Source organism: Canis lupus, chromosome 24 (assembly GCF_048164855.1).
Source record: "Canis lupus baileyi chromosome 24, mCanLup2.hap1, whole genome shotgun sequence".
In the NCBI taxonomy this organism is placed as follows: domain Eukaryota; kingdom Metazoa; phylum Chordata; class Mammalia; order Carnivora; family Canidae; genus Canis; species Canis lupus.
In genome coordinates this window covers 12,731,875-12,758,529 of record NC_132861.1, presented here as the reverse complement: position 1 = coordinate 12,758,529, position 26,655 = coordinate 12,731,875, and the positions used below count along the sequence as shown (strand labels likewise).

The 26,655-nt window shown below is 38.0% G+C and overlaps 1 protein-coding gene across 1 annotated transcript; it reads left to right on the top strand.

Annotated features, from left to right (window-relative positions):
• The first annotated feature begins 1,238 nt into the window (after window positions 1-1,238).
• Window positions 1,239-18,038, top strand: POMP (proteasome maturation protein). Its single transcript, XM_072795625.1, has 6 exons — window positions 1,239-2,221; window positions 5,072-5,169; window positions 7,153-7,213; window positions 10,535-10,636; window positions 14,139-14,232; window positions 17,868-18,038. Exons 1-6 carry the CDS (start codon window positions 2,219-2,221, stop codon window positions 17,933-17,935), a joined length of 426 nt encoding a protein of 141 aa, XP_072651726.1. The 5' UTR covers window positions 1,239-2,218; the 3' UTR covers window positions 17,936-18,038.
• The last annotated feature ends 8,617 nt before the right edge of the window (window positions 18,039-26,655 follow it).

Here is a 26,655-nt window from a genome sequence, read left to right as displayed (position 1 = left end):
GAAATTAAATCATGTCAGTCACCAAAGATCTATTTCCAAGACTTCATGATCTTTTTAAAGCTTTTAAAAAATTACTTTCTAACCTTTCTTTTGAATTATTTTCAATTTCTCAAAACTCTCTTTCCTTTTGGATTCTATGATAGCACTTTGATTGATTTTCCTTCTGCCTCTCTGATATCTCTTTGTCTCCACAGCAGGCTCTCCTTCCAATGGTTGCCTTGTGAATGGTTGCCTAGTATCCTAAGGTCCATCCCTACTTTTCACTGCTTCTCAGTCTCTCCAATATGCTATGCTACCTTTCTACCCTTGTCATCTCTACTGTGGACTACTGCAACACTCTAAATGGTGTGCTGGTTCCTAGTTTCTCCCAATTCCAGTAATATTCTTCATGCTGCCACCAGAATAAAAATTTTTTTAATGTCAAGTGTTTTTGAAAATAATTCCATTATTGCCTATTTTCTTAAAAAAAAAAAAAAAGCCTCAAACCTCAGTACACCTTACGGGCCCCCTTTGTTTTACCCCCAAGCAATTTCTCCAATCTCATGTCATCTCGTTCCACCTACCCCCCCAGAACTTCAACCACAAGGAAATATTCATTGTTCATATTACAACATGCCCTTTTTGCAAATCTCTGCCTTTCCACATTTCCTCTTCTTCAAAAGCCTCTTTTCCCCCCCGTTCCCAACCATTTCCTGATCCAACTCCTTTCTCTAATAAGCATTTACCACGTCTATCCCCCCAGGAAAAGAAAAGCATCTCAAGCATAGGGAACCTGCCTTTTCTTCTCTTTAGCTCTAGAATCAAATGATCAACAAAAATTTAATGACTAAACTGTAAGGAATCAACATCAAAGTGATTTCTTTCTAAGAGTTGCAGTTTTAAAATTTCTCCTTAGGTGGAACTGAGTGAAAGGAAAAATGCAAATGAAGCATGCAAACTCAAATCTCAAGGTGAATATGGAAGAGCCAGAGAAGATAAGGATAGCAGTGCAAAATATTCAAAATTTGGACTCTCCTGAAACTTTAAGGTTGTAGGACCATGGCTGTAGATACACATAACATGTCTGACCTTATCACCTCCCTCCTTAGAAATCCTTCAATGACTTTTTAAGGTAAACCGTCATCCTTAATTGGGTAAGGGGCCTCCATAATAAACTTGCCTCCATCAACTTACAGCGTTATCTCCCACTCTCTATCTTACTTAACTTTAGCCACACAGACCTCCTTTCCCACTTTTTTTTTTTACCTAAGCAAATTTGCCAGTAATCTTCTTTCATATATTCTATCTCAAATGACCTCAGTCTATGCTTTCACTATCAGCCCAAGGATTCCTTAAGTTACCTCCATTATATGGTGAAAACGAGTCCATTTTATCACATTTTATTTGGAAGGCAACACAGTATAATGTGGACAATGAATTATGGGGTCTTGGGCATATTTAACCTCTTTTGTCTTGCTGCCTGACCGTAAAATTGAGACAACAGTAGTACCTACTTCATAAGATGATCGAAGGGATTAAAGGATAGTTCAGGTAAAGCACTTAGGATTGTGTTGCTGTACACAAGAGCCCAATATGCGTGGGTAATTATCACCTGTCCTCCATTCCATGCCCCCCTCCTCCCCACCCCAACAGCTCCACTGCTCCTCCAGCCCAGGAACCACATAGGCCTGTCATTGCTGCATTCTTAGCCTGGGCACAGGGCTCTGGACATAGCAGGCCTTCGACATATTTATTTAAAAAAATAAACTGGCAGAGCTTCGTGCTCTACTTCTGCCTTACTAGCTGAGAGACTGTGAAGTATGCTTCGTTTACCCTCACGAAAAATGCAGTATCTACCTCAAGGAGGTTTTGTAGTAAATAACGGGATACACCCACCAAAGCACATGGCACACCTTCAAATACGGTACCAACGGCAGATGTTTGTTATTAATCAGGCGGAGGTCGGCGTCCTCCCTCCCCTCCGGCACGTCTCGTCCCGACCCCAACCTCCTTCCAGCCCACACCCTTACTGCGCCCTTGGCCCCCGGTCCCTCGGGACTCGAGGCGTGGGAGCTCCGGCCCCGCGCGGCTCCCTCCCCGCGCCCCGCGCCCTCCTTCCTTCCTCGCCCGGACGGACGCACTTCCGGCGGATGTGGGGGGGCAACCCCGGAAACGGAAGTGAGCGGCGGGGCCGGCTGACGGTAATAGGGCCGAGCGGCTGTTCACAGAGCAAGTGAAGATGGTGAGTGAGAGAGACCCTGGGCGACCCGTGTTCCGGGCGGGCTCGGGACCCTGGCCCGGGAGGAATGGACCGCCTACCCCTAGCTCGTCCCGGGGTAGCGGCGGCGGCGGGAGGATGAGGTCGGCCTCGGGCGCCATGATCTGTCGAGTCACGGGGTTAGGGGGTTTCGTGGCTTGTGGCCCGAGCAGGGCTGCCCGGCGCGGCTCCCGCGACTAGCGCTTGGGCTTCGTTCCCTTCACTTGTCTCTCTCGATTTGCGCCGTCTGATCCCCAAGCTCCGCAGCACGCCGCTACCCGCTTCCCCGTAGGTGGCACCGAGCTGGCCAGGACAAAGGGAAAGCGCAGCGTTGTTCTGAGGTGCGGCGCTGCTGGCTGTCCTTCGCAGGAGGTTGCGAACCTCGGGGGCCCAGAGCCCTCGAACCCTCGAACTCCTCACTCACCCCTGACCTCGGAACTGCTTTGCTAACAAATCCGACTGTAAAGCCGCCTTTTTAACTCCCACGTTTACACACATTTTTGGGGAACTTGTAGTATGCCAGAAGTTGGAGAGGGGGAAAATCAGATGCTACTCCCTGTTTGTCAGTGTTTTTAAGTGCATCCCTCCCTCCCCCTTTCTCTCTTTTTAACTTAAAAGTTGTGATGCTTGGGAAAGACTCCTGAACGGCCGTGGCCCCTGACTCTGATATGAGGCCATCTAACTCTAGAAAGCCTCTAGAGGTGGTAGTGCTGATTTTTGGGAAGAGGTTTTATAAGCACTGAGGTCTAACTAGTGAGACTTAAAACTTTTCAGAGATTTGTTTTCCTCTGCTGGTTTAATAGAAGCATCAGGTACCAATCCTGACATTTTACAGAAGGAAATTAGGAGAAATAACGGTGAAGCCCAGAAATCAGAATTCTCCTTTTCTTTGTGCATAGAAGAAACTTTTTTTCTGTTACTTTATAATAAAGCAGTCTGGGAGGAGGAGAATGTTGATGTGGGGAAGTACTAGGAGATGCATTTGGAAAGGTACAGTCCTGTAACTCTAGACCTGGAAAGAGTTCAGGTACCTGGAAGGATGAGTAAAGGGGGCCAGAGAGATTGTATGCCTTGATCATAGTCGCATGGTAGGTTAGAAGCAGGCCACCCTAGATTCCAGATTCTTTTCTGGATCAACCTTGACTTCTGTGTAGGGGAACCTGTTTTGTAGGTTCTTGAGTTTCAGGTTAATGACGTTGGACTTTATTTTTCAAGACATTGATGAGTCCGTAAATGGTTTTTTAACAGTTTGGTGAGGGAGATTATATGTTTTAGGAAAACCTTGATATGCAAAATTGTAAAATGGAAAAGTCTAGACACAGCAAGACCCAGTCAAGTGCTGTAAAAGTTATCTAGGTGTGAGATCCCGAAGTAGAGTGGTAGATTGAAGAAACCCTGAAAAGATTAAACCCTGAAAAGTCTAGACACAGCAAGACCGAGTCAAGTGCTGTAAAAGTTATCTAGGTGTGAGATCCTGAAGTAGTGGTAGATTGAAGAAACCCTGAAAAGATTAAAGATTAAAAGAAACCCTGAAAAGTACCTGACCTAATAAAATACAGATATATTAAGAAATCAATTTATTTATTTATTTATTTATTTATTTATTTATTTATTTATTTATGATAGGCACACACAGAGAGAGAGAGAGAGAGGCAGAGACACAGGCAGAGGGAGAAGCAGGCTCCATGTACCAGGAGCCCGACGTGGGATTCAATCCCAGGTCTCCAGGATTGCGCCCTGGGCCAAAGGCAGGCGCTAAACCGCTGCGCCACCCAGGGATCCCAAGAAATCAATTTAAGTGTTGGTTTCTCAGAATAGTTTCCTCTAGAGTAGTGTAAGGGTGGATACCAAACTACCAAACTTTATGTTTTTCTGCAGAATTAAGGGATATTGTACTTGAACAAATGATTAAAAATTAGCTTTTGTGTTTTAATCTGTTGTAACATTTATTGCATTTTATTTGCTTATTTATCTTCATTAGACTAAACCCTGAGAGGTAGATGTGTGTCTTCAGCATCTACCAGCATAGTAGATGTTTAATAAATATTTGGTAATTAAATGTTTTATAGTAGAGATGTGTAGGGTGATAATACACTAGTGTCAGATATACTGTGAGTCTTTGTTTTTGTTCTGCTATGATGATTAATCATCATAGGGAGTACCTTGTTATAGAAACCAAATACTTTCTGAATGTCCTTTTTTTTTTTTTTTTTTTAAGCTTCTTTCCCATATTCTTCTAGCTGTTCTGTTCATTCTTAATCCCATTTCCTTATTCTTCCTTAAGGGATAGTATTCCCCAGGATTGTGTCTTCAACTTTTTTCATTTTGTGCTAATCATTACAACCTAAAGGGAGGGATCTTTCCAATGAAAGTAAATCTGATCATGCCATAACCTTCAGAGGCTCTCTATCAGTCTCAGAATAAAACCTGAATTTCTTTGCATTTTAAGCCTTTTTGTTTTTTTCATTTTGCCAACCTTTCCTTTGCCTCACTGAGACCTCTAGTTAGCTGGTCATGTCAAACTACTTGTAGCTTGTTCATTTATATCTTTGTACCTTTAACCGTGTTTTTTTTTCTTGGATTGCCTTTCAACATGACAATATTCAGCGATCAACTCAGGAATGCTTCCTACTCCCAAATTTGATATTATTTAGTGTACCATGTATAATTAGTCTATCATAATGCTAAGGCTCATCATAATTGTCTAGACTGTGGGCTCTTTGAGGGCAGAGACGGCTTTATTTTTTTGTCTAATGTTTAAACAGTGTTTTTTATATAGATGTTTAGTGTGTTTAGTGTGTTTAGTATTTAATAGTGTTTTTATTTGTGTTGTAGAATGCCAGAGGACTTGGATCTCAGCTGAAGGACAGTATTCCAGTTACTGAACTTTCAGCAAGTGGACCTTTTGAACAGCATGATCTTCTTCGAAAAGGGTATATGGGAGAATTGTGACTTTGAGTTGGTTATAATAAAATATTTCTGTGAATTCTTTTTCACAATATTTAAAAAATGTTTTGATAGGCCATAAATATATATTTAATTTGGGACATAGCAAGTAACATACCTTAGACTGAGGGAGGATGGGAGTGGATATTTTCTATAATGGAAGACATGTCTTAGCAGTAGTGGGGTTCCAGGAATAGGACATCCTTCTAGGAGGTGTTAGCTAGTAGCATGATTTGGTAGGCTTCTTTTTACTACTGCTAACTTGGAGAGCCATTTGTTTCCTTATCTTATTGACTACTGGAGTAACTCTCTGGGAGACAGTAGAACGCAGCAGTTAAGAGCACACTCAGGAGTAGGTTGCCTGGGTTTTGATCCTGGCTCTGCTTTTACTAGATATATGACTTTGGTCAGGTTACTTAATTCCTCTACGTCTCAATGTCTGTATCTGTGAAATGGAGCTGTTAATAGTGTAAATCTTATTTTGAGAAATAAGTGAGTTAATACACGAAAAATACTTACAATAGTACCTGACATTGAAAAGCTCTCAGTAAGTGTTAGCTACTGTTACTTTACTTTTCTAGCTTCAGTACCAGTTGTACCCCTTCCTTGGTTTCCTCCATGTTTCTATATATTGAGGTCTCAATTTCTGGTACTTCTTCTTGGCAAGTGGCTTTTCTGCTTAATCAGATAAGGGTAGTGCCTACCCCTGTAAACATCTGTTTTGAATTTTTGAATTTTATATGTAACTTTAAGTACTTTGGTCTCACTTTAATAAAATGTCATTCTAATATTGGTGTCTAGGGACAGACATAATGCCTCATTATTGTCTTTCCATTTTCTGGTGAAAGATACAGTTTATAGTCTTTGGAATTGGAGATATAATTTGATTTATGGTATAGTATAATCAAATTTGTAAAGCTAGTCAGGTTCTGGTGATTTGTTATTTATTTATCTTTTTCTAAACAAAATGCTCCTTTTTCTTCTCAGGTAGACTTTTAGATTGCTGTAAACAGAACCATTTTCTTTTTTTTTTTTTTTCAGAACCATTTTCAGATTCTGCTTTTCTGCTTTTAGGATAATATTCTGTACAAAGATAATATTCAATAAATGATTATTGCAGGATTTCTGTGGTTCCTCTCAGCTCTCCAATCTTATTTTGGCAATAAGGATAGTCCTCTTTATATATTTAGAGTGATAAAGATCAGTGGTCTGGTTCTAGCAATGTATGACCTTATATAGTAGCTGTTCAGTAAATGTCAAACCTGTTGTTCAGCATGTGTTTATTAAAGGTATATTGAATATGTATAGACCTGAACAGAAGAGGCATAGATTTTTTTTTTAAGATTTATTTATTTATTATTTATTTATTTTTATTTTATGAGAGCGAGAGGGTGGATGTGCGAGTAGGAGATTGGGGGGGGGAGAGTATCCTCAAGTCAGCTCCTTACTGAGTGCAGAGCCTGATGTGGGGCTCGATACCCAGATGCAGAGGTCCATGGACCTGAGCCAGAACCAAGAGTTGGACATTTAATCGACTGAGCCATCCAGGTGCCCCTAGATTTTTTCTATATAATACAGGAAGCATGTCCTCAAATAATAGTAGTTTTAAACATACTTTTTAAAATTTTTTCTAGATATAGGGTATCATTTAATACTTTTTTTTGAAGGGTTCACCCTAATGAATTGACCACTAGTATCTATAATCGGTCCATTTTAAAAGTTACCATATATAGTAAATTTGAACCTTTCTTTAGTGTTACATAATGCATTATGTTATAATTCATAGTTATATGAATTTTGATACATATGTCAATTGCTGCAACCATTTCCCCAATCAGGATACAGAAGTGTCATTGTTCCTAAAAGCTTCCTTGTGCCATTCCTTTATAGTTACACCTATTGATGGATGCAATTTTGAGCTTTAGGTATTGAGTGGTTTATAATCTCCCTTTTAAATTTTTTTTTTCCAGTCTGCCTTGTGTGAAAAATGAACTTTTGCCCAGTCATCCTCTTGAATTATCAGAAAAAAATGTAAGTACATTACCCATGTTTTTATTTTTATCCTCTCCTAGAAGTATACTTTTAGTAATACTTAATGTGATTTCATTTATTAAGATAATTTTGATGTTGAGCATTTGACTGTGAAGAATACAAGGACTTATTTTCAATATCCTTGTAGAGTAGGCTTTGAATTATCATTATAAGCTTCCCTAAAGCTCCTTTTCTACACTTTTCTTTTGTCTTTTTTATGGACTTTTTTTTCTTTTAATTTTAACTAGACTCCACTCCCAGCATAGGGCTTGAACTCAAAACCCTGAGATTAAGAGTCACATGCTCTAACAACTCTTAGCCAGGTCCCCCTTTATGGACATTTCTAAAGGCCAGTCTCCTTTTTCATTCCTCTCATAATACTTCCTCATTTGATGAGCCTGTTTTCTTTTATATCTGCCCTCTGCCGTGTTAGCTGTTGACCTCCAAGTCCATATCTCTAGCCTTGACCTCTTTCTCAAGCTCTGCATTTCCCAAGTTACTGAGGGACATATCTTCTTGGTAGGCACAGTAGGTACACAGATAAACGTGACATAATCCACAACCTGGAGGGGCTGAAAATTTAATGGGAGGACAAGCTGTGGATAGGTACTTATAAAATGCTATAGAGGACCTATGCAACCACCTGTGCATAGGGCTAGTGGAAGGCTTTGTAGAGGAACAGACATTTGAATTGTTTCAGATCAGTATTAACTAGATTGATAGGGAAGGGTCACCCCCAAAGAGAGTATATAGCCTATACGTAGGAGAAGATCCCTCCCAAAGAGGGTATAGCCTGTGTACATGCTATAAATACAACTTAAAGAGTTTCTAAATACATTCAGAGCAAGAAGAAAAAGGTATCTTACTGCTTCAGGAAGATGGTACAGTGTTGTTATTGATAAGTTGGGGCTCAAATTAAGGGAGATTATAGTCTCACTTTTCCAATTATTAGCCTGGCCATTAGATTTGGAATATTGGTTCAGTTCTGAGCAATACATGTTAAAGAGAAACTGACAAATCTGAGTGAGACTGACCCAAATGGTGAAGAGTTTAAAAATTGCATAAATCATTTGAGACTCCGTTTACATCAGCTGCTTCTCTGTAGTCTCCTTAATCACTTCACCAGCCAATGGCAGTCTCTCAAAATTCTGTGGCTTATTATCTATTGTAAGTCCTGTAGTGTGGGTTGTATAATTGAACTATATAGATTTAGATTCTTTTTTTTTTTTTTAAGATTTTATTTATTTATTCATGAGAGACACACACAGAATGAGAGAGAGACAGAGACAGAGACACAGGCAGAGGGAGAAGCAGGCTCCATGCAGGGAGCCCGATGTGGGACTTGATCCTGGGTCTCCAGGATCATGCCCTGGGCTGAAGGTGGCATTAAACCGCTGAGCCACCCGGGCTGCCCTAGATTTAGATTCTTGACACCATACTTAGTAGCTAAGTGAATTTGGGCAAGTTCCTTAATCTCTCTTTAAGTCTTAGTTTCCTCATTTGTGAAATGGAGTTAGTAATAGCCCATACCTTGCATATGCTGGCTTATAGTAGCTCTCCATGATTGGGAGCTGTAGTGGTGATGGTGATGGAAGATGACCATCATTATTTATACCAGTGGTTCTCAACTAGAGATGATTTTACCTCTTCCAGGGGACATTTGGCAATGTCTGATTGTCACAAGTGGTATTGGGAGAGAAGGGTCTTTGGTACTGGCATTAATTGGATGGAGGCCAGCGATGCTGCTAAATGTCCTACAATATATAGGACAGTACTCATCCACCACCACAATTATGTAGTCCAAGGTGTCAGTACTGCCAAGGGTTGAGAAGCCCTGGTCTAGTTGTAATATCTTCCCAACTAGATTATATAACCTCCTCCATAGTAGACTGCTTTCTGGTATATTACCACAGAGCTTAATTGTAATTTTGCATGTGGTCGTTAATAATTTATGTGTTGATTGATAATTCCAGTTTGACATCATATTATAAGGTAGATATATATATTCATCAAAGTTTATAAAATTGAATTTTTTATGTAACTTTATGAGGATAATTCAATATTTATTTATTATTATTTTTTAAGATTTTATTTATTTATTAATGAGAGACACACAGAGAGAGTGAGAGAGAGAGAGAGAGAGAGAGAGAAAAGCAGGCTCCATGCAGGGAGCCTGATGTGGGACTTGATCCTGGGACCCCAGGATCACACCCTGAGCCAAAGGCAGACGCACAACCGCTGAGCCACCTAGGCATCCCATAATTCAATATTTAAAGGAAACCCTTCAATAAGAATTTCAGATTATATATATCCATAATAAAATATTGCATATTTTCCCTAAGAACCGTTTGTTAAAATTTTATACTCAACCTAAGTAATTGAAAATCATATTGTTTCGTATCTTACCTCAGACTTAGTGTATATGGGCCCAGGTCATGTCTAAACTGAGCACTAATCTCTCATGTTTTTGATTGAACCCCCCCCTCCCGCCCTGACCTAAAATCTTATCAAGAGATTGTAGTTTAATAAAAAATGATCACAAAAGTCACTTTACCTTACTATAATTAATGTTAACTCAGACAGACCTTTGTAGCAGTCTGCAAATCCTATCCACTACCCATTTTGGGAAACTGTATGATTAGAATTCATGAGTCAAATTGATTCATTGTGCCTGAATTACATTAAATTGCAGTAAAAGTTTTTTAGAAGTAATATTAGTGTTTAGTAAAAGTATGATTCTAGAAAAAACAGCTTATTAAGACCCACAAACTGGACAGGTATTAGAGTTTTGGGTCCCCCTGCCACCTGGTGAACCTCTTATCCCAAAAAGTGGAGTTTAAACATTGTAGCTTAATTAACAGGGTGGTATAATGAGTTTGACTATTTTTTTAATGAAGTCTTTTGAATTAATATACTTTCATATTTAGAAATTCACTATTTTTATCACTTGTATATAGCTTTCTGGATCTCATTTTATTTATGTCTTTTCTTTGTTTTATCAGTTTTGTGGTAATTTTAATCCAAAACACTAAAATATTTTGTAAATGTACTTTTGCAATGTGAAAAACATTCCTTAATTTAGCAGTTTTGTAAATCCAATTTTAGGTGTTAATTTCACGTTGGGGAAGTACAACTGTGTGCCTGATAAAACAAAGACATATATATTCTAAAATTTATTGAAATTAATAAAAGTACTTTGTTTTTATTTCAGTTATGTATACTAAAATTCTTTAAGTGTTGTTGTGTTACATATGTATCAGTGCTGTTTTGAAAGCAGAATGTTGAGTGTAACATTTGAAATTATATTGTTTGCCTTTGTAGTTCCAGCTCAACCAAGATAAAATGAATTTTTCTACACTAAGAAACATCCAGGGTCTGTTTGCTCCACTAAAATTACAAATGGAATTCAAGGCAGTGCAGCAGGTGAGCTTATGGATGTCAGTTATGATATGTTCCACATGTGGGTTGCTATGAGTTAGAAGGAGTCTTCTGCAGTACCTAAAGCCTTACCTTCTCTTCTCCTCCATAGCCTATTCTACTTTGTCCCTTTTCAGGGTATGACCTGGATTCCTACTTTAAAGAGAAAAAAGAAGGCCTTAAGTGGTAAACTTCAAATTATGAGCTTAGTGCCAAAGCTTATCTGTATCTACTTTCATGTTTTTCTGTCTTTAGGGGGTTACATTGAAATACCTCTAGGAATATTCAGGTTGTGGTATGTTTGTATATAGGCAGTTTGTATATAGCTATGTATACCTGTTGCTCAGGAAAAGATCTTCAGAAATGTCCTTGAAGGTGTTTAAGAACTGTCCTCGACCTGTGCTCTAGATTCTATCATGTCACACTATGTCAGGGAGTAAGATCTTTTCATGGATCCTTTCTATAACCGATATCTTCATCCTCTCTCTGCACTTGGACAGACTCAGCAGTGTTTACATACATTCTAACTTTTTTTGTCTTTTAAAACAAAAATTGTGTCAGTCTCTTTATTGTACCTTCTTTACAAGTGTGCTTTTGCAGGTTGAGTGTCTTAAAGTTGCCTCCATTTGCTATATGCCCCTTTACCTTCTATTCATTCAACCCACTGTTCTCTGGCTCTCATCACACCAGTGAAACTGCTCCTGTGGTTATCTGTATGTATGCCTTCCTTTTGTTTGATCTCCCTGTGGTGTGTAACACCAGTAACTCCTTTTTTCCTTGGCTTTTAGAATACCACACTTTCCTGTTATCCCTGTTTCTGAGACCTTATTCTCAAGTGTTTGTGTATAGGTTCCTTTTGCTTTTTTCATAACTTTGAAATAACAGTTTTGTAGGTCCCATTTCCAGTCCTCATCCTGTTATTTCCTGTTTATTCCTATAACTTTTGGTATCATTTGTATGTTGATGACTTCCAAGTTTTAATTGTCATGAGCTGTAAACCTGTAGACTTCTTCAGTTGGACACTGTGAAGTTCCACAGGCACTTCACATTTCACCTTTGTAAGTACAGGGTAACTCATTATTCCTCACATACTCCGCATCCTGTGTGAATAGGTTGCTTCCTAAGGGCAGAGATTGGAACATGCATGAGCCTTGGTTGTCTCACACCGCACCTCATCTGTACCTCCACCATCTAGTCAATTACATGTTTTCACCAGTGCTACTACATTGGTTTTGATCACCTACTATGCAACGTCCAGATCACTAATGCCGAGCTTTGTTGCCCTCTGATCCATTGTACGTGTTCTAGCCACAGGAACCTTTGTAAAATACAGATTTGATCATACCTCTCTCCTTACTTTGCCCTCAAATTAAAACTCAACTCTGTAACATGGCTGTTTATGAATTGACCTCTCCTTCTTCTCCACCATACTTCATAGCCTCCTAAAACTGCTTGCATATCCCGGCTGAGTTTTTTCTCACCTTTTGGCTTTTGCACGTGTTCTTCCTACTACTGTGTCTTTTTCAGTAAATTCTATTAATACCCTCAACTGTATTGTCTAAGTCCTCCTGGAATCTATGTCAGAACTTTTTCTAAGGATCAAGCTCTAAAAGAGCATGTGTGGCTCTTAAGTCAGAATAACCTGGATGTGAATCTTGGTTCCACCATCTACTAATCTTAAGAACTTACAAGTTAGAGACCTTTCTGAGCCTCAGATCATTTGTTTGTTTTTAATGTGAAATGGAGTTAACCATAACAACAGTGTAGGGTTATTAGGGTTATTCTGAAGATTAAATGAAATAATGTGTTTGGCACAGAATCGTTAGCTTCCCTTTTATTTTCCTCCCCACATTCCAGCTACATATGGCTCATATTTCAGGCCTAGTTTTAATCCCGTGTAATTCACACATCCTTGCCCGGGATTCTGCCTCCTCCCTTGTCCCTGTGCTGTCGCAGCTCTTGCTTTTGGGTGTGTAACAGCTGCCTGCTCATCACTGTTCATCACGGGTGCTTTCACAGTACCTACCAGGTACCTACCAGGTATCTACCAGGCCCCGTGCTCTCTGGTTTAACTTATAAGCTCTGTTTTTGTTTCTTCCACTCCTCCTTACTTTCTTTTTAAAGGAAAAAAATATATATATGTGTGTGTATAATACATATGTATATATTTTATATAATTTTTGACAACTTGGAGAAATTTTTTCATCCTAAACTCTATAGGCCATTACTAATTAAAAATATTATTAGTCTAGATATTTTTCTTGGTGGAAATTATTCTAACAGCATCCTTAGATTTCAAAGTTATGATAACTTTAAAATACTAGTATCCTGTAGTTATTGACTAGCTATTACTCTTAGCATTCTTTTGTCAGTATCCAAAATAACCTGCGTTGTTTCTGATTATCATTGCTAGACAACTAACAGAGAACACAGAAACTGAAAATTTGGTTTGGCTGTATGAAAGTTTATTGAATACTAAATATATGCCAACGACTATACTATATACATACTTCACACCACACCATCCTGTTTGTTTGAGAGGAAGGTGATACTCTCTTGTTTCACAGACAAGGAAAATGAGAGTGAGAAGATCAGGTAACTTAAACAGCCATAGTATTGTTAAGTAGTAAAACAGTTTGACTCCCGGTCTCTGACTCCACAACCCATGCTTGCTCCACTACATACTTATATACCAGTCTGCGGTATATATATTTAATACTTAAAAAAGGTAGATACTACTAGTTCAGAATGGTTTGTGTAGGAACACCTGGTTGGCTCAGCGGCTGAGTGTCTGCTTTCGGCTCAGAGCATGATCCCAAGGTTCTGGGATCGAGTCTCACGTTGGGCTCCCTGCACGGAGCCTGCTTCTCCCTCTGCCTGTGTCTCTGCCTCTCTCTCTGTCTCACACAAATAAATAAATGAAATATTAGAAAAAAAAAAAGAATGGTATTGTGTATTTTGAAGGCCCTACAAGTGACTTTGGTCTTTCTTTCTGGTTACCAGTACTGTTTGAAATGGTCATAACTTAAGCATTTACGATGAGCAATACAAAACAACATAACAAAGTGAAGTAAACAGTTTACTAAGTAGAATAATGCTCTTATTGAGTTGGAATATCTTCAGGAATTTGATCATCCCACCTTTATTAGGAACTAGATATGACATTAGGCTCTGAGATTTTTGCATTTCATCATATGTATTGATGTGGTATGCCTGGGAGCAGAAGCAAAGCCCCCAAATATGTACAAAGCTGATGGGATTATTATGTGTTAATAAAAGCCATACTTTTCAGTGTCTTTATATATTTTGAATAAAGCTTCGAGGAATTTTAAAGTTTGGTTTGGGTCTAAAATAGGAACTGGTGTTTTTTTCCACTGGTTATTATCGTTTCATTTAGTTTTGTGAATTTTACAAATAAAGAATAAAGAGCATGAAATTAGATTATGTATTGGTTTCTTTTTTCCCCCTTGGTTTTCACTAATCTTACCCTTTCATATTTTTCCTGAAGGTTCAGCGTCTTCCATTTCTTCCAAGCTCAAACCTTTCATTGGATATTTTAAGGGGTAATGATGAGACTATTGGATTTGAAGATATTCTTAATGGTGAGTGTCATTCAGCACCTTTTTATGGAGACCTAATAATGAAAAGGCAACAGAAGCAAACAAAACCGACAGCATCCTCATCCTTATGGAGTTTATAGCTCATTGGGTTTACTTGTGTTTATTGCAATAAGACAAAATTTAATCATAACAACTGTTGTTTAACTGATTTTAAAGGTGGAAGTTAGTTATGGAATTCTGAGGTGATAGTCACTCAGTAAAGGATGGTCCTTCCCATTTCACGTCCTGTGGTTATAGTCTAAGATATGAATAAGTCTAAGGTGTGAATCTAATAGAGTATATAAGGGTAGCTTAAACAGCAGTTGTTGTTTCAGTATTCAAAATATTTGTGGGATATGACTAGTTTTTTTAAATGACTAGGAAAAAAAGTTTTCTTAAAAAAAAAAAAAAAAAAAAGCTCCCACCCCTGAAGAAATTTTGTGATTCTATAGGTAGTGACTAGAAAAGAAGAATCTGTAATTTTTAATAAAATTCCTTGGATACTTTTATTATGTATGAGATAAATAACTTTTAAGTAAGAACAATACATGCAGCAGCCTCTATTTTTTCTGATCTGAGAAAGATAAACAAATAGAATTCTGTTTAGCATTGCTTCTGCTCATTATGCCCCAGCAGTTTAGGAGAAACAGAAAAACCCAACAGGATTAAATTCTATTAGTTTTGCTTGGCTGCTGATGTCTGGTAAGGAAATGCTATGGACACAACAGAAGTCTAGTGAGCCTCCCCTTTGAGAATCTTCCCTGAGGGAGTTTTTTCAATGCAAGAAAATCTGGAATTCTAAACTTTTTATGTTGCACTTATACCTCGTTGTAAATTAGCGAAGTGATAGTTCATGTGTCTTTATTTTTATCTTTATGTTAGTTACAAAAATACATTTATTTAAAAATCAACTCCTGCTTTTTTGTAAAGAAAATGAGTGGTGCTTGTTAAGCATTTACTCAGTCAAGTATTTATTATGTGTCCGGCACTGGGCAAGCTCTGAATATACAGCAGTGAAAAAGCTTTTCTACGTGGGGTGATAAACAGATAAAAGCAAACATAAAATTACAAATTGTGATAAATTCTAGGAATAAAAAGGGAGTGATACAGTTTGTTGTTGAGTGGGAGAGACAGGCACTTCTGGGAATATGACATAACTTGATTGCTAAAAGATGTGTGAATTAGTTAATCAAAAGTAGAGGGAAGGGATCCCTGGGTGGCGCAGCGGTTTGGCGCCTGCCTTTGGCCCAGGGCGCGATCCTGGAGACCTGGGATCGAATCCCACGTCGGGCTCCTGGTGCATGGAGCCTGCTTCTCCCTCTGCCTATGTCTCTGCCTCTCTCTCTCTCTCTCTCTCTCTGTGTGACTATCATAAAAAAAAACAAAAAAAAAAAACAAAAAAAGGAGAGGGAAGAATATTTTAGGCAGAAGAAGCAATATGTTGGGGAGTTTAACCTGAGAGACAGCTGAAGAACTCTGAAGGGGTTTTAAGAGGTTTTCTTTACTTTTTTTTTTTTTTTTAGAAGATTTTATTTATTTATTCATGAAAGACACACACACACACACACAGAGAGAGAGAGAGAGAGGCAGAGACATAGGCAGAGAGAGAAGCAGGCTCCATGCAGGGAAGCCCGATGTGGTACTTGATCCCGGGACTCCAGGATCACGCCCTGAGCTGAAGGCAGATGCTTAACTGTTGAGCCACCCAGGCATCCCTAAGAGGTTTTCTTAATCTATAAGCTAAGAGGTTAGCTTGCTGTGGTTTTATGGACCCCGGCAGAAGACACGACTCCAAGAGTCAAAGAACAGTTGATTACCCACAGCAGTAGAGGGGCTGGAGTATCAGCTTTCCTGTTGGTTTCCTGAACCCTAGCTCTCACAGAGCAGCAAGAAGAAGGTCAGATGATGCCACATATATAGTTTGAGGAACACCCCCTCCCCCCACCGCCCCGATCAGGACATCTGAATCTTCTATAATAGTAAAGAAGCCTTCCTGTTCTGTGCTCTAGAAGAGTCATGATCTTGGTCTTAGGCTGTTCACTTTAGAAACAGCTTTGGAAAGAGAGTCTAGAACAAAGGCAGGCAGTGTATCCAAGACTTACAGAATTGTAAAAGACTTATATAGAGAATTGTCTCCCAACACACATGAGTGTGTTAAGAAGGCCCATGTGGCTACAGGGTTTTGAGTTAAGAGTTGGAAGTGATACGGTTTTCCTTCTCATCAGGGAAGTACTTGGTCAAGAAAAATCTGTGCATTTTACAAGGAAGGGAAGGGACTGAGGAGGGCAATAGTAAAATCAAAACTAGACTTTCAGTGCTAAAAGAGATCTTCTGTTTACTCCAGTTACCTCACTCTAAGGTGGTTAAACAGACTGATGGAGAGAGAGGCTTAGTCCTCCCTCTTGGTCTCACAGGAAGGTAGCGGCAGAGCAGAATCATAAAGGCCATTGCCTTGCTGATGTGGTGTGTGTTTTTCTGGTATAAGTGACTTATTTAATAAGCATGTACTTTATTAAAGTTAGAGCTTAAAGCAGAGTTTAAAAGGTATATATAAAAGTTATATAAATTAATATATTCTTTGTTTAACAATTTAAAACATGACAGCTGAAACTCAAGCCCTCCATGATTATCCTCAAACCCATTTCTCTCCCTTATTCTTCAGTTACTTGCTTTTTACATTTATTGTATTTCCTTTCAAACTTTTTTTCTGTGTGTCTTTATACTGAGTCAGAAATTTGGCATTGCTTAGTGGTTTGTTTTTTTAAAAAACACAACTGGGATACTGTGTATATCTTACAGTATGTGTGATACATCAGTGCATTTATTGCTGGATGCTTTTTTCACTTTTTTAAAATTTAATTTTTGAGAATATCTGTGTACGTGTGGATGGCTATTTTTACAAACTGATTTTACGGTTCATTGTTTTTTTTATTTTTTTTAATTTTTTATTTTGGTTCATTGGTTTTTTAATCCTATTTGAGGAATAGAGGGCAGAAATGGAAAAAGGCTTTAGCTTACTATTAGCAGTAATTTTAAAAAGCTATTCTAAAAAAAAAGTTATTCTATGTGTATTGTACAGTTAAAATAAGACTTGTCTATTTGCTATCTAAAAATAAGATAGTAAAGATTTTAAAGATTTTCTTGGTCTCAAATTCTGATTTATGTTTGTGTATGTAACAGCACAAAGTAGAAATAAAATGTTTTTGTAAACTAGATTAAGAGACTGCTCAATCTTTTAATTAGAAATTGTTTCCTAGAGTCATCTGGGAAGCTTACTGGAAAACCTGAGTTTTGAAAAAGGAGAACTTTTTCAATCTGTTGTCTTTTTTTTTTTTTTCCAGTCAACTGTATTGAGATATAGTTGACATACAATAGAATGTACTCATTTTAAGTGTACAGTTCTGTGAATGTTAGCAAATGTGTACTACTGTGTAATATCCCCCCAGTCAAGGTATTTATCACCCTATAAAGCTTCCTTGAACCCTTTGTAGTCAGTTCCCCACCTTTGGCCTCAGGCAGCCACCAGTCTGTTTTCTGTCACTTTTAGTTTTGCTTGTTCTAGATTTTTATGTTAGTGGAATAATTGATTTTATCTTTTTTTGAGAATCTTTAATATGTTTGTTTTTGTTTGTTTTCAGACCCGTCACAAAGTGAACTAATGGGAGAACCACACTTGATGGTGGAATATAAACTTGGTTTACTGTAATCTGTTGTGCTGTTCATGAAAATAGAGGGGCTGCATGTTGTTTATAGTCATCTTTTTACTATAATTTGATGTATACAACATTAAAAGTACTGACACATGAGAATTTTTGCCTAAATAGTATTTGTGATCATTTGAAATGATTTAGTCTTTGGTTTATGGCCATGTGACAGTTGAAGCACTAAAGGAAGATGATTTTAAAACTCCCAATTTATATGAAAACAATAGCCTTCTATATGTCTTTCAAAAATTGTTGTTAATGAGTATTTTAAAATTGTACAGGTTTCAATCCAGCCTGTTTTCTGGGTATCCCATAAATTTAATTTTGATTACCATTATCAGCATTTGAGTCTACAACCTTCATAGTAGCATCTCAGAATAAATATCTGTAATTGATTTCAGTGGTAACACTTCAAATTAAGTACAGAGTAGGGTATTTATATTTTACCTTGTTTCACTATAGCCTGTTGATACTTATAAGAAAAATACTGGGTTTATTGATGCTATTTTAGAATTGTAGCTATTTGATTCTTTCAATTTGAAAAGTATAAGTTCAAAGGTTTTGATTTTGGTCTTGTCTTTAAAATGAAAAATCAACCAGCATATGTTGATTACCTTGTTGTAATGGATAGATTTATATATCACAAGATGATTAAATAGAAATAAATTACAATATTCATGTACACACACTATGTATCCCTGAACAGATTCCATAATTATTTAAAAATAAATCTTCATTATAGTTGTTCTTTCTTATGTTCCTTATGAACTTGGTATACAAAAATTCATGAATTTTAGATTTAATCAGTAAATGGGTCATCTTTCACTAATTAAAAAATATTTTTTGATTATCAATTTTTCAGGAACATCTTAATTGGTTAGGTCACTGATTTGCAACTGAAGGCTTTATTGCTTCTCCCCTTTTAGGGGCCAGGGAGGAGGGCATCTAATAATATGTAGAGATGTTTTTGGTTTTCACAACTTTGAGGAAGGGCTGCTACTAGCATCTAGTAGAGGACAGAGATGCTGAAAAATTCCTACAACAGAAAAGACAGAGTAACAAAAATACTAAAGGAATATAATTTTTAAAACTCATAATTTATGTTGAAACAGCCTTCTATGTCAAAGTTATTACTGAATATTGTAAAACTGTTTACATTCAGAGTTTGCTCCCTGCAACCAAAAATCATTTGATTTAAAATCTCAATAGTGGAACGCTTGGGTGGCTCAGTGGTTGAATGTCTGCTTTTGGCTCAGGGCATGATCCCAGGGTCCTGGGATCAAGTCCCACATCGGGCTCCCCACATGGAGCCTGCTTCTCCCTCTGCCTGTGTCTCTGCCTCTCTCTCTGTGTCTCTCATGAATAAATAAATAAAATCTTTAATAAAATAAAAAGTAGTGTCAAGGATGACAAACTGAAATAAAACCATATGACACATTTTTAAAAATTACTGTTGAGATTAAGTTGAAAACATTTTTGCCATTATAGTATTTGCCAAATCGTTTTACACTTAGGTTATGAAAAAAAAACAGAGAAATAATGAAGGTTTGCTAATTGCTTCTAGATATAGTCTCTTTCAACTAATTAAGAAAACAGGAAATTTCTTGTGACCATAGTTCTAAGAATATTTCATACCCTTCCTGACCAGTAGAGGGTACTGTGAAATTAATAAGCATGATTTAATTGGAAAAGCAGATGCTTTAAACAGAAATTGGTAATTGTGATTAATACTTTCTGAAGGTCTTTGCTTCCTCTCTTCCTCTTTTAACTTCTTTGTATTTATACTAGTGATCCTCATTGCTAGATTCACAAATCACCTGGGAATCTTGTGAAAAAATTTTGGTATTGGATCTGAATCTCAGAAATTCCAAAAGGACTGGTCTGGGGTGGATCCCAGGAAGTGTACTTTTGAAAAGCTCTCCAGCTTTGAGAACCTTTGTTTTGTCTTTGCTTGCTTTTGCCCGAGTATTAGCAAAAGTCATTAGCATCACTTAGTTCTGGCCTGTATCTGTGCTGCATAGTTTGCTGTTTCTTAATCTCTGCAGTCTTTAGTGTGTGCTTGAAGTTGGCATTATTTGGATTTCTTCATAAGACTCGGTTGCAGATATGTCTGAGTTGCTTGCCTAGGTGTCAAACTAGGCATTTTTCCTTCAGATGCTGTGGCCTTATTGAAGAATTAGTTTAGTATTTTCCTTGTTTCTGTTTGCTTTTGAAAATAGCTTTGGGTTCAAGAGGAACTTTGTAGGTTGGTGGCTGATTAAAATATATTTTATTAAAATTAAAATGATAAAATTCACAATAAAGGATAGAAACATCCTTGTGTAGAAACATACCAAATGAGGGTGCAGTCTAATTCTATATTAAGCCTTTTGGTAGGTATGAGAATAAAGGAATTTGTGGATTTTATTGTCTGGAAGTGCTGAGGGATTGGCAAAAAAGTAAGCACATATTTGACACACACACCATGGGGTGGCTTTTGCTATAAACAACACCGTTTCACTCTTACCCTCAATACAAAATATAACTGAAAGGTTTACCATTTTTCATAATTTTGTCCTTTGCAATGAGTGTTATCCCTCTTTCAGGAGTACATATAAATATAACCCAGAGCTCCTCTGTACTTTGTTATTCTTTTGAGTGTAGACATTCAAAAATATAAAAGATCTGAACAAGTAGATTATTTTTGAAAAACAGACTGTTTATGATCTTCCACTAAAATTTATAATTGGTTTAATTTTTTTAAATCAAATACATAGAATCTAAGTATATATTAACTAAGTTTGACTTGCTTTTCAGTAAAGCAAAACCAAAAGTGATGTGACACTTCATGGGATTTCTTATTTAGCTCATGATTTCAAAACAGATTTAGATTACTTCATGTACAATAAATGCTTACATAAGAACTTATACTTTTAGTTTGTTATATTGTAGACCCTTAAGTCATATTAAAGAATAAGAAATAAGCATTCATTGGTTTTTAAATCAAATTTCATCAGGGATTGTTTAGTTTCCTGATTGAAAAAGTAAAGGACTTTTTAACATGTTTTTTTCTTTTAAAAATAAATCAAGTCTTGAAAATTTAGTTTGCTTCCAGATCTCAGATTTATTTCTGGAGTCAGTAGACGTGCCTTGTCAGTTGTACTTTGTCTTTTTGCTTCTCTTCAGTGTCTTGACCTAGTGGAGACAGGAAGAAGCTATATTGTTCATCTCTGTGACCAAATAGAGGTCACAGAGGATATGGCTTTGGGTCAGTAAAAGACCAGGCTGAATGCTGCTGCAGTTTTGCCTGGGCTTTTTTACTTTTGGAGAGTGGATTGATTTTAACCCATGACCTAAACCACCATTTTTATTTGTTTTCTGTGTTATATAGAAATCATACAAAACGTAAGTTATGTTTTCACCAACTTTTTATTTTGAAAACGTTCAAACTTAGAGAAAAACTGAACAAACGATTTAGAAACACCCAACATAACATAACCTTCACGTAGATTCACCAATTATCAGATTGCTTCATATTCTCCTGGGTAGATTCAGGACGAATTTTGGCAAGAAGTCTACAAATATAGTGATATGTACTTAACTGCATCACATCAGGAGCCGTAAAATATTAGGTTGTCTCATTTATTGGTGTTGCTAAGTGTGATCTCTTGGTTAACAGGTGGCAGCTGCCAGAATTCTCCATTGTAAGAGTATAGCTTTCCTTTGTAATTAATCTGTGAAGTAGTAATTTGAGACCTCATGTATGTCTTGTTCCCCAAGAACCCTTCGTCCAGGGATTTTTTTTTTAAATGTATTTATTCATGAGAGACAGAGAGAGAGAGAGAGAATGGGGCAGAGACACAGGCAGAGGGAGAAGCAGGCTCCACACAGGGAGCCTGATGTGGGGACTCGATCCCGCGTCTCCAGGATCAGGCCCTGGACTGAAGGTAGTGCTAAACCGCTGAGCCACCTGGGCTGCCCAGCCTAATCTTTTTTGTTGTTGTTGTTTTGTTTTGTTTTTTTAAAGATTCTATTTATTTTAGAGAGAGAGGGTTAAAAAAACTTTAGCAGACTCCATGCTCAGCACGGGCCCCATGAGGGCTCGATCTCAGGACCCCAAGATCATAACCTGAGCTGAAACCAAGTTGGACACCTAACCAACTATGCCACCCAGGTGCCCCTAAACCTAACCATTTTAGTGAATAGATAGACCTTTAATTTGAAAAGAGAATTACATGGTGGTTAAAGTACTAGATTTAAATTTTAGCATTCCTAATGTTATTTCACAGAGTATTGAATATACTTACAGTACTTTAGTTGTCATAGTCACCATAAACAGTTATCAAAGAAGTTATGACCAAAGAAATATGTTAGTCATAGGCTGAACGCTGCTGAACTTAATACTAATGATGTCTTGCCTGATCATGTGAGAAAGTCACAAGATCCAGAAAGGTTAGGGCGGCCATGGCCTTGCTCTGTTATGTGCCTTGCCTTCCAAGTAGTATATTAGCAGTATATTAGAGAAATTGAGAAGATAAAAGGACCTGGTAAAGCACAAGAAATGGTGTATTCTTCTTTTTAAACTGTTTATTATGGAAATTTTCAAATATCCAAAGGTAGGTAGAAAAATACAGTATAATCTCATAGTCCTATCATCTAGCTTCCATAATATACTTATGCCCAGTCTAATTTCATCTAAGTTTTTCATTAATTTTCCCCCTCAATATTATCTTGAAAAACTTAAGACATCATTTCTGTGCTGAAATATTTCAGTTTATAATGCTGACCATAACCACAATATTACTATATCTAAGTGAATGATAATTCCTTGTAATTGAATGTCCAGTCAGTATTCAAATTCCTGATGGTTCAATGAATGTAAGAATTTTTTTTTTTTTGCAGCTGTTTTGTTTGAATCAGGATCCAAGTAACTCACATTATGATTGGTTTTTGTGCCATTTGTCTTTTTTTTTTTTTTTTTTAAAGATTTTATTTATTTATTAGAGAGTGCACACAAGTGTAGGGTAGTGGGAGAAGGAGAAGCAGGCTCCTCGCTGAGCAGGGATTCCCATGCAGGACTTGATCCTAGGATCCTAAGATCATGACCTGAGCCAAAGACATTTAACCGACTGAGTTGCCCAGGTACCTGTACCATTTGTCTCTATTTATGGGTTCTATTTCCATCTCTTGTTTTTTCTTGCTATTTGTTAAAGAAACAAAGTTCTGTAGAATTTCTCACAGATTAGATTTTGCTGTTTGCATCTTTGTAATGTAGTTTCACATGTTCTCACCTACATTTTCTATAAATTGCTAGTTGAATCTACAAATTTGATCATGTTTAGGTTTATTATTTTTGAAAAGATCACTTCATAGCTGGTGTGTTGTCTCAAAAAGATACCTAATGCTTAATGGGCTCTCATTTTCTTTCCTTTTTTTTTTTTTTTAAAGATTTATTTATTTATGATAGACAGAGAGAGGCAGAGACACAGGAGGAGGGAGAAGCAGGCTCCATGCTGGGAGCCCGACGCGGGACTCGATCCCGGGACTCCAGGATCGCGCCCTGGACCAAAGGCAGGCGCTAAACCGCTGAGCCACCCAGGGATCCCCGATGGGCTCTCATTTTCTATTATAAGTGGCCACTGATGCATTAATACATATCTTTATTAGGGGTTGCAAAATGGCAATTCTAAATCTGTCATTCCCTCTTCACTTTTTTAGCTAAAATATTTCCTTAGAAGGAAACTTAATACAATCTACAATTTGGTTACATCCAGGAGTAGAGTTGATATAGGACAGACGAGGAAAATAACGGTTTGTTTTTAGCCATTTTGAAAATAAGGTGATTCTTCTGTTTGTTTCTTAAATATTCCATAACAGGGTTTAGCTTTGGGGAAAGATAGGCAAGGTTAGCTTTATTTCACATTCCATTGCCCTTTATTTCATCTTCCACTTTGTAGAATTCATTTGTCTGATTTTGGCTGTCTGGCATCCATTCACACTTTCTGATCTCTCTGAGTTCCTGAGGTGAATCACCTTTCCTCATTGTGTGTTGTCTTGGGGGAAGATCGTGCATGCCTCCCTCTCTAGACTTCTAAGAGGGCATGCCTCACTGCTCCTTGTTCCCTTGTGGGCCAGGTATGTGTCCTGAGTAAGCCAATCAGACTTCTTTCCTGGACCTGGACTCCATTTCACAAGGGCTTGATGAAGACAGGTGAGTCATCATCACTGGCAGAAGCAATGCCCTTTGTGCTGCATGATTATTGCTGCTTTATCTCTGTGGCTGCCTTTGGCTAACGATTGTCTTCTTACCTATTCTTTGGTTTTTATTGAAGCTGTGAGCCTCTACTAGCATCCCAGTAAATCCAGTGTGTTTAAGACAAGCAATACAGGGATCCCTGGGTGGCGCAGCGGTTTAGCGCCTGCCTTTGGAGTCATGGAGCCTGCTTCTCCCTCTGCCTGTGTCTCTGCCTCTCTCTCTCTCTCTCTGTGTGACTATCATAAATAAATAAAAAAAAAATGACAAGCAGTACATTTTGTTGCTTCCAGTCAGGATCTCTGAATGCTGCCATAATTGGCATCAGATAGTTGGTGTTATGGGGAACACATGGCCAGAAAATTGTGGAAGTAGAAATTAGTTATCTGATTGAGATAGATTAGGCAGTGGCTCTAGGTAGGAAATCTAGCTGTTTTCGGCTGGCAGTTGTGAAATAGCTATCCTGTCTGGTCACATGAAATCATATGCCCAATTTACAGCAAGGTTCTGGACAACACAATGTGAAAAAATCAGGATTGTGGAGTGGTTGCTTCTGGGTGTATTGGAGAGTTTAAAGTAAGTAAGTAACAATTTCAAATCCACAAACCAACCTACAGAATCCTGAAGAATGCCATTTCTTCCAGGTGTAATACTTAGCAAAAACAAATCTTGAGTCTCCAGAATTGGCACAGCTGTTGAATTCACTGCCTTACAGGATCTAATGTATGAAAATCGGAGCACTGATAGGACCCTGAGAATTAAGTGAGAATATGATTGAGGAAGGAAGCAACTTCTTCACTTAGAAGGAGGATGTTTCTTTCTTTCCTTTTTTTTTTTTTTTTTTTTTTAAGATTTTATTTATTTATTCATGAGAGAGAGAGGCAGAGACACAGGCAGAGGGAGAAGCAGGGTCCATGCAGGGAGCCCAACTTGGGATTCAATCCTGGGTCCCCAGGATCAGGCCCTGGGCTGAAGGCGGCGCTAAACCGCCGAGCCACCCAGGCTGCCCAGATGTTTCTTTCCTAAGACATTTTTCACTTGAGGGGGTCTGTTTACCAGAAAAAACTAATTACTCTTTTGCCACTGCACTCTATTCCCAAACCCATGGCTAGTGTTAAGACTCCAGCATGCCCTCTGGAGGCCAAATCCAAAGAAATCTAGCTTGTAGGAAGAATTTAGGGACTGCTAATTTATATCTTCAAGAATTTCAGGAACATGTGAAAGAATGGATTTTGAATGTGCTTTTCAAATATCAGTATGATCCCCTTATACAAGGTAATTCTAGATACATTTAATTCAAAAAGATGGATGTGTGTGTGTTTTTAAGATTTTATTTATTTATTTATTTTTTATTTTTTTATTTTTTTAAGATTTTATTTATTTATTCATGAGAGACACACAGAGAGAGAGGCAGAGACATAGGCAGAGGGAGAAGCAGGCTCCCTGCAGGGATTCCAATGTGGGACTATCCCCAGACTCCAGAATCACGCCCTGAGCCAAAGGCAGACACTCAACCACTGAGCCACCCAGGCACCCCAGTGGATGTGGTTTTAATAGTTTGCAAAATTGGATTCAACACAGGCCCACACTAAATGAAGCTGAGATGCTAGAGGTCCTTAGTATTGTGTAAAGCCGTGATTCTCGGGGATCCCTGGGTGGCTCAGCGGTTTAGCGCCTGCCTTTGACCCAGGGTGTGATCCTGGAGTCCCGGCATCGAGTCCCGGCATCGAGTCCCGCATCAGGCTCCCTGCATGGAGCCTGCTTCTCCCTCTGCCTGTGTCTCTCCCTCTCTCTCTCTATGTCTATCATGAATAAATAAAAAATCTTAAAAAAAAAAAAGGCCGTGATTCTCAAACTTTTTCTGTGCATCAGGATTATGAGAGGGCTTTTAAAAACACAGACTGCAGGGCCTCACCCCTAGAATTTGTGATTCAGGAGGTTGGAGTTTAAGTCTGAGAATTTGCATTTCTAATAAGTTCTTAGGTGATGGTGATGCTACTAATCCAGGGACCACACTGAGAACAGCTGGTATAAAAGGAGGAAGTCATACTATGAGAGACAGGAATTTTGGATTTTTTGGTTTCCTTATGTAAATCACCGGCCACCTAATTGGCCTTACCTACCTCAATAGGTTAGGTAATGATACTTTTACCAAGGGCCTCAAACATATATTAGTGCTGGCTTTAGAGCATCAGTTTAGGCTTTTGATTTAAGGTTATTGAGATCTAATTTACATAAAATGATGGATATCCTTGACTTATTCCCAATCTTACAGGCAAAGTGTCTAGTCTTTTACTGTTAATGCCTTTTATCAGCTTGATCCTAGTTTCTTGAGAATTTTTTTTTTAAGATTTTATTTATTTATTCATGAGAGAGACAGAGAGGCAGAGACATAGGCAGAGGGAGAAGCAGGCTCCATGCAGGGAGCCCAGCATGGGATTCGACCCCAGGACCCTGGGATCACACCCTGGACCGAAGGTGGTGCTAAAC

Excerpts from the sequence above, each read along its gene's own strand:
- POMP (XM_072795625.1), top strand. Across the intron at positions 5,170-7,152 it reads CATGATCTTCTTCGAAAAGG|TCTGCCTTGTGTGAAAAATG; the intron begins GTATATGGGAGA and ends TTTTTTTTCCAG. Across the intron at positions 7,214-10,534 it reads TTGAATTATCAGAAAAAAAT|TTCCAGCTCAACCAAGATAA; the intron begins GTAAGTACATTA and ends TTGCCTTTGTAG.